This window comes from Neltuma alba, unplaced genomic scaffold (assembly GCF_004799145.2).
Source record: "Neltuma alba isolate B1F8T4 unplaced genomic scaffold, ASM479914v2 tig00011443_pilon, whole genome shotgun sequence".
Classification (NCBI taxonomy): Eukaryota; Viridiplantae; Streptophyta; class Magnoliopsida; order Fabales; family Fabaceae; genus Neltuma; species Neltuma alba.
In genome coordinates, this window is record NW_021636125.1 from 1 (window position 1) to 8,484 (window position 8,484).

General features: G+C 34.3%; 1 protein-coding gene and 1 pseudogene across 1 annotated transcript; one reads left to right on the forward strand and one right to left on the reverse strand.

Moving 5' to 3' along the window:
- The first annotated feature begins 1,756 nt into the window (after positions 1-1,756).
- LOC114713672 (berberine bridge enzyme-like 26) lies at positions 1,757-3,288 on the forward strand (annotated as a pseudogene).
- A 2,075-nt stretch (positions 3,289-5,363) lies between these two features.
- Positions 5,364-6,979, reverse strand: LOC114713677 (putative expansin-B2). The gene is made up of 4 exons (XM_028898349.1): positions 6,732-6,979; positions 6,468-6,580; positions 6,179-6,369; positions 5,364-5,851 (listed from the first exon to the last, which is right to left on the reverse strand). The coding sequence occupies exons 1-4, from the start codon at positions 6,943-6,945 to the stop codon at positions 5,518-5,520; spliced, it is 852 nt and encodes a 283-aa protein (XP_028754182.1). The 5' UTR covers positions 6,946-6,979; the 3' UTR covers positions 5,364-5,517.
- Positions 6,980-8,484: the final 1,505 nt, after the last annotated feature.

The window sequence follows — 8,484 nt, forward strand, 5'->3', positions numbered from 1 at the left end:
AATGAATGTCATCTTCAACAGCCTTCCATCATAAAGTGCACAGATCGAGATGACGCGTTTTGGGCACACCACAGCCATTTAGAACGGTCGTTCAGTGAGGGATAAAGCAACTGTAATACTAGTTGGCTAATTTAAGCAAATTAAAATAATTAGTTACGTTAGTTATGTATAATAAATAAGTGTTGTCTTCCTAAAATATCTTTACTAGTCATGTATATTAAAATACCCTTGTTAACCACATGTACATTAACTAGAATATCATGTGATAAAACTTAATTTGTGCACCTGCTATAAAAAATATCTTAAAAAATGGATAAATATGAGAAAGACAAAGTGTATTAAGATTTTATTTAGGATCAAATTGAAAATAAAACTAACTCTTATATAAGGACTGGAAGTTATACAAAAATTCCAGGTAATATTTATATTTCTGAAAGATCATTTATTTTTTGCCAGCTCACAGAAGATTGGAGATCGCATTTAAAAAAGCTTCTGCAGGTGTATGACAGTACTGTAGCTTTACATAGCCTTAAGCACGAAAGTTAGAGCACAAAACAGTGAGGATTAAACTAAGCTAATATTCAATATATTGTAATATAGAGATATTTACAGAGCCTTAAGCATGAAAGTTAGAGCACGAAGGGTGTGCTGATTGTATTGGGAAAAATTGTTGATTCTATTGGTGATTTGAGTCGCGATCTCCGCAGAAGAAAGAAGAAATCTGAACCCCAGTCGAGTACCAATAGATAACTCATATGAATGGAGCCTTTTTTTGAGAGGAAAAAAAAAACAGGTGGCGTTCTAGTGAATTTACGCGTCATTATTTCATTAATATTAAAGCTGATCTGTTGAGGGAGGACAACGTCCGTTTGTTGACATGTTAGTGACAAGTAGAATTGCTCCACTTTTAATATGTTGAGGGCAAAATATCTTAGTGTGAATTTTCAGAGTGCTGGATACAGCTTTGCCATTTTGTTAAATTACACCATATTTTTTGTTTTTTTTTTTGAAATTTACATAAATCTTTTTACAACTAAAAGTAAAGATAGTTAAGGTGCAAATTTGTTTCGAAAGTTTACAATCAGGAGTATTAGGTACTCAGAATTTGTTTATGCAAATTTTCCTTCAAAATTTAAAATCATGGTAATATTTCTCCTACCGTTAAAAAAAACTAACGTTGACTATTAAAATAATAACATTAACTATTAATACTTTTAATAGTATGAGAGTAAAATTACTATGATTTTAAATTTTTGAGATAAATTTGCATCTTAAAAAAACTTTTAGGTACCCAGTGCTCCTGAATAAAAACTTCAAACATAAATGTACACTTTAACCCAAATAAAAAATCGAGCCAATGATATCATTTTTTTTAAATTACATACGTATTCTTTTAGTTTTTATTTGAATTTGAAGTGCGATTCGGGTGCGCGTGTGTTTTCAAAATAAATATAACTAAGTGATATGTGTGATTTCAACTCACAAGGTCGTTGCCACAAACCGAAAAACAAAAAGGTCGGTTCCGTGCTTGTCTCAGAAAATATAAATATAGAGAAGTGGGTGATGCACTCAATGAGAAGACGTAATAATTATAAAGAATCTTCTTTCTGCACTTAGAGATTCTCACAATTTCATATCACTCACATATTCTTCTTGTCTTTACTCAGTATGGCTGTGTATTAATCTATTTTATAAATATCACTTCATCTTTCTTATTCTTCGATCTCAACCCACTCAAATAATCATCAACGTGGCCATGAAACATCATAAGCTTCTTCTCCTTCATCTTCTTCCTCTATTCATCGTCATCATCTTGATCTTTCCTCTTCTGTCTCTCTCTCTTAGTCTTGAAGATGCTTTCTTTCAATGCTTTTCAGCAAATTTGGGAAACCCTAATTCATCTTCACACCTTGTTTTCACTCAGAACGACACTTCATACCAACCTCTTCTTCAATCATCCATAAGAAATCTCAGATTCTCAAACACTTCAACCCCAAAGCCCAAACTCATATAACTCCAAACGACGTCGTTCACATCCAGTCAGCTGTACTGTGCTCGAAGCAACAGGGTCTCCAAGTTAGAGTCCGAAGTGGTGGCCATGACTATGAAGGTCTCTCTTACACCTCTGACCAAAACCAACCTTTCATCATAATCGATCTTGCCAACGTTAGATCCATAACCATAAACCTCGAAGATGAAACTGCTTGGGTGGAAGCCGGAGCCACACTTGGAGAATTGTATCGTGCAATTGCCAGCTCAAGTAACGTCCATGGCTTCCCTGCAGGAAGCTGCCCTACAGTAGGTGTAGGAGGACATATCAGTGGTGGGGGTTTGGTACAATTTTCAGAAAATATGGCTTAGCAGCTGACAACGCTATCGATGCTATAATGGTGGATTCTAATGGCTCGATACTGAATCGAACCCTAATGGGGAAGATCTATTTTGGGCAATACGAGGAGGAGGAGGATCGAGCTTTGGTGTTATCACTGCATGGAAGGTTAACATAGTGCGTGTCCCTCCAACTGTAACAATCTTCGAGATTTCAAGAACTTTACAAGACAGTGATGTTCCAGCACTATTCCAAAAATGGCAAAATGTTGCAGACAAACTCCCTAAAGAGATGTTTCTCCATGCAGTTATGGGAGTTGGGAATGTGATGGTGAATGGTTCATGTTCAAAAACTGTAACGTCATCTTTCTCAGGATTATTACCTCGGAGAAGCTGTAATGTAACGATTTTGATGAACAACACTTTTCCAGAACTGAGTCTGCAGAGAATAATTGCATGCAGATGAGTTGGATTCAATCTGTAGTTTATTTTGCAGGATACTCAGTGAACACCTCCATGGATGTGTTGCTTCAGAGAAACCAAACATTTCGAAGCTTCAAAGCAAAATCTGACTATGTAACAGAACCAATTCCTACGTTTGGAATACGAGGATTAGGGAACATACTTCTGGAGGAGAATCAAAATTCACCAGTATTGATATTCTCACCCTATGGAGGAAGAATGAGTGAGATTTCAGACTCAGAAACTCCATTCCACATAGGAATGGAATCATATATGGGATTCCAAAACGAAGAGACAGATGAACATGTGGAGTGGATGAGAAGGTTGTACGAATATATGGCACCATACGTTTCGAAGAATCCGAGGGCAGCTTATCTGAATTATAGAGACCTTGATTTGGGAGTGAACAGAGGTAATTGCTCGAGCTATGAAGAAGCAAGATCTTCATGGGGTTATAATTATTTCAAAAATAATTTTGAAAGATTGGCCAGAGTGTGAAAGCTGCTACTGATAGGGGCAACTTTTCAGGAACGAGCAAAGCATTCCCCCATTCTTTGCCACACATAGGGGAGCCCTATGCGAATTGCGAATTCAAGTTTGTGCTATAACTTAAAGTTGCAAAATAATCATCATTAATAAAATAGCAATATAATTTACCAGGCCTGTGGCTTCATAAACCAAATGAGAAAATTAAATAAAAATACTTAATAATATGTTTGTGTGTTTGTATAATATAAAAATAATATATTTATAATTGTTTTTGTGAGGTGAAATATTATATAATATATAATGTTGGCAATACATACATATATATAATTTGCCTTTTAAGTTTGTAGGGTTATTCCAAATGCAACCAATTTATCGGTCATCACATGACGGCTAGCGGGGCACGAGGCATTTTAAAATTATCAAAATAAAAAAGTATATTATGTTAGCCATTAGGATATAACCAGAATTAGCCAACCCTTCTGTGTAAAAGATAAGAAATTCGTGAATACTAACTAAAATATAATTTCTGGAAATTATAAAAATTGAGAGGCACAAAAGTTGTATATTAATCAAATTAGTTATCTAATATAATTTACCAGCCCTGTAACTTCATAAACCAAATGAGAAAATTAAATAAAACTACTTAATAATATATATTTAATATATTTGTGTGTTGGTATAATATAAAAAGAATATATTTATAATTGTGTTTGTGATGCAAAATATTATACAGTATATATTATATAACGTGACGACTAGCGGGGCCACATGGCATTTTAAAATCATAAAAATAACAATATATATTATGTCAGCCATTAGGATATCCCCGAAATTAGCTAACCCTTCTGTGTAGAGTAAAAGCTAAGAAATTCGTGAATACTGACTAAAACATAATTTCCGGAAATTATAAAAATTGAGAGGCGCAAAAATTGAGAGTACATTAATCAAATTAGTTATCTAATATTACGATTATTATCAAACTGTGATAGCAAAAAAAAAAAAAAGTAAATTGACATGTGTCAAGCGAATTTATTAAAGTTGTTGTCGTTTAGACCGTGAATATCTAACAGCATATATTAATGGGCCCTAATCTCACATGTGCGTTTCATTTTCAGAGAAGAGCATACATCTAAATCATATCCTTTAATAAAGCACTTAAATAATTAAGCCATATGAAACCTCAAGGTCATAAATTAAATCATTCAAGTCGTTTTTATCTGCGTCACCACACATGTAAACTCAATTTTCAATATCACTTCTTAATTGGTTTAACATGAACTCCAATTTTCAAAAAGTATTTGTACTGATATGACTTTCCATAATCTCCCACCTCCTTTTTCGTTATAATATATTGTAACAATTTGGGGAATCCAATTGAATCACTTGCCCTAAATAATCTCTACTTGCACATTGATAAACATGACAAAAGATTTATGTATGCATTTAACAATTTGAGAGAAAATTAATCAACAAATCTTTAAAGTTTACCTTGATTTTAAATCAGATTCTTGTAAATTATTTTATTTGAATTGGGTCCTTATTATTGTTTGGTTGAGTAATTTTAATTTATAGACTCTATAAATTGTCATTTATAAAAATGTACGCGCGTTAAGATTAGTATTAAATGAAATCAAGAAAGTTTTATAAATTTCATGAAATTTTATAAATTAAAATTAATTGGTTTTATGGACAAATTTCTATAAATGATCAAATTATAAGAGTTTAACTCAAACAAAATAAATTATAGGCACTTGATTAAAATTGAGTTCAACTATAAAAAGATTTATGGATTAAATTTTTCTAATAATTTTTATTTATTTCCTTGTTTTATTAAGTGATTATTTGTGTGTGTGTGTTTCATAAGTTTTTTTACCAGAATTTTCCGTGGTAATAAAATGAAAAACAACAGAGAATCGTAACAATAATGAGCTATCGCGCTTCATTATATATGTAGTTTTACATGATAAGACATTTCGATATAAGCCCGGTACTTCATGATCAGGATCCATAGGGTTACCAACCAGCTAGCTAGATCCTAAATATGACTAGAATAGTCCCTCACAAAAATCCACCGACGCTATCTGACTTTCAGATGTAATTAAGAGCGACGATAATAAAATAACTAAATAAGAAAAAGAGTGGATCGAAATGAAAGAATAACATTCCCTCTTTCATTTCTTACGTCACACTACTTTTTTCGTATTTTCTTCCTGATAATGATCGGCTAGCTATGTATAGCTAGGCCTGGAAATTGACCGGTGATCGGTAAGTCTGGCCGGGGGTCCAACCGGCGGGGATGACATGATCGGCCACCAGAGTGCGACCGGACTCGACGGTGGTCAGACGGAGGGAGAAGGGGGCTTTGAGGGGCGCGCCGGCGTTGAGCTTCCAGACGGCGCCCCAAGACTGTTGCATGGGCGTCCACGTGGCAGAATCCAGTGCCTCCTTCAGTTCCACCTTGGCCAGGTCTCCGTCTCCGTCCTCGTACTCTACCAAACATGCGAAGTAGTTGGCGTTGGAGCCTGAGTCCACGTGGAACGCTAGTGACGTGCCACGATAGTTGCATTTAACCCTGCAAATTTCAATTTCAAGGGTTGAAGATTTAATACTGCTTTGTCATAATAGATCAGCAAAGTCAGAGACATTGTGGAAAAATTAGTAGTATTAATTAATTCATTGATTTTTTATTTCATGATTTCTCCTATTTCTTTTCTTTATTATTACACACACATTGGTCAAGTGGCTCCGAGTTTTAATTGGTCGGAGTTTACTATATTATTCTTTCATTGTTGACCCTTAATTTGAGCATAATGTAGTATGCAAATAATATAATGGTTTTTTGTTGTTAGTTAAAGTAGTTGCAAATTTAAAGAAGATATTTATATGAAATTTGAGTAACCTTCTGTGTTGAATCTGCAAAATGCCAGCATCTCGTAGCTTCTGAGCCTGACCTGAAACAGCCATAGCGCCGAAGGCCGTGCCGCTCAAATCGAAGTGAACTTTGTCGGCTCCGCCACAGCCGGGGCACTCGTCGGTGATCACCACCTCCACCGGGTTGCCGGAGCAGGCGGGATTCCCAGTGCACTTCACCTGACAACTCAAAATCGGCAAGCACGCCCATAAATAAAAACGTAACGTAGGTTCAACGGAATTCAGAAACAAACAATATAAATTTACATTATTCACACCTCATAGCAAGCTCCGCAGCCTTTTCCTGATTCATACAGAGGAGGCCCTCCCGCCGATATCATCGACGAAAATGGAGCTTGGTCCACAGCACCACCATATCCGCATGCACCCCCTGCACCAAATCATGAACAGTATAACTCATTTTCAAACTCTTAAAACCCTATATAGTTATTATACATTTTGTTGTCTCATGAGACATGATGATGCTTAGTTCTAAACCAAAATATGTGTGTCTGTATGCAGAGAAGATTAGGTTTGGTTACCATCACTTCCGGCGCCGGTGGGGCTACCGTACCAAGTGGCCTCGGCCGGAGACCAATCAGAACCAGAAGGGGAGTAAGAAAGAGATGAATTAAGGAACTTTCTGGGGGCGAAACAAGAGGAAGGAGTGAGCAGAAAAATGGAGAAGAGAAGTGAGAGGGAGACGAAGTAGAAAGGGAATGCATGTTGAACAAGTTGGAAAGTGATGAGAGCCATGATGGTGCTTTTGTGTTTGAGAGAGTTTATGTAATGACTTGAGGAATATAGGGCTTGAAAGAGTGCTATTTATAGAGGGAGGGAATTTGATATTATTAATATTATATTCCACACATGGTTTTCTTTTACTTATTTAGTTAGCCCCGGAGAGAAAATGAGGGATATGTGTCTCACTTTCTTTCACAAAATGACAAACAATATGTTTGGATTGATGCTTAATTGATGCCCTTTTCCGCTCCATGATTTCTACTGATCCCCTTGTTTGTATATACTTTAACTTTTATCTTCTATTGGCTTAACTTAACTAATACTTAGTTAAACATGAGTTTATGTGTTCCACTCTCATTAAGTGCATAAGTTTCTTTTAAATTTTGAAAAGAATATATAAATATCATATTTTATAAATGCATATGACTTATCAACCTTCATGATTCAAAAATTTAATTATGACTTTCATAAATTTATTACTACCTCCGGTCCTTAATATAAGAGTTAATTGATTAATTTGAGTAGATTAAGAAAATTAGTTAAGTTAATTATTTGTGATAAATAGATGTTATCTTTCCTAAAATATTTTACTAATCAAGTATATTAGCTAAAACTACTATTATTACAAGGATTATCTTTAAAAAAATGGATAAATATGGGAGCTAAAATAGATTGGGATCTTATATTTAGAGCTAAAATAAAAGTTAAACGAGTTACTATATTAAGGACCGGAGAAGTATCTTTCAATGACATTCATGAATCCAAGTTAATTATTAAGTAGATAAACATTCACATGTATGTATCAAATATGTCATGAATTCTTTGATTTTGAAAAATGAACATCAGATTATCGGTATAGATACAATGTAATTCAGACGTATGATGGGATGTGCTTGTCAATAGGCTAGGGGCCACCTCAAAATAATCTTAGTTATAGACACACATGAATCATAGTAAAATGATAAAGCTCCTCAATTTCTTCTCTCTTGAATATAATTTCCGTTAATTAATTCGTGACACTTCTAAATCTATTTGTTCATTTCAACTTCCACCGCAACTTTAAATTGTAGCAACGAAAGAGGACGCCAGATTAAAAAGACAAAATTCTGTTGTTGAAATTATAACAACTAATGAAGTGACTAACCATTCTACGGAACAATAAACTAAATAATTAAAATTAAAAATCTAATTCAATCTTGAAGATTCACGGGGCATTAATTTGTTGTCTTTGGCTATTACCAGGAACTTGTCAAATGTCATTATATATGGCCCATTTCTTGGTCAGTCGTTGTTTCTCCTCGACCGTCCATAATTTATTAGAATTGCTATAAAATCTTCGGTAAAAAAATATAATTACTAAAAGGTTCTAGTGATGACAAAGTAGTCTATAATGATAAGTTCTAAAGTAATAAACGATAACTACTCATTTATCATTGGGACTTACTAATAATTATTTTTTAAAACTTATTGTGATCCTCCCTATCTTATATGGCTGTGTGCGCAATATTATGCACTCTAATTTTTTCTTATATTTTATTTGAAAGAATTACT

What these genes read in the sequence shown, in the direction of transcription:
- LOC114713677 (XM_028898349.1), bottom strand. Translation starts at nt 6,945, where the DNA reads ATGGCTCTCATCACTTTCCAACTTGTTCAACATGCATTCCCTTTCTAC. An exon ending in GCTGCGGAGCTTGCTATGAG is followed by an intron (nt 6,370 to 6,467) that starts GTGTGAATAATG and finishes TTGAGTTGTCAG; the next exon opens with GTGAAGTGCACTGGGAATCC. An exon ending in TTGCAGATTCAACACAGAAG is followed by an intron (nt 5,852 to 6,178) that starts GTTACTCAAATT and finishes TGAAATTTGCAG; the next exon opens with GGTTAAATGCAACTATCGTG.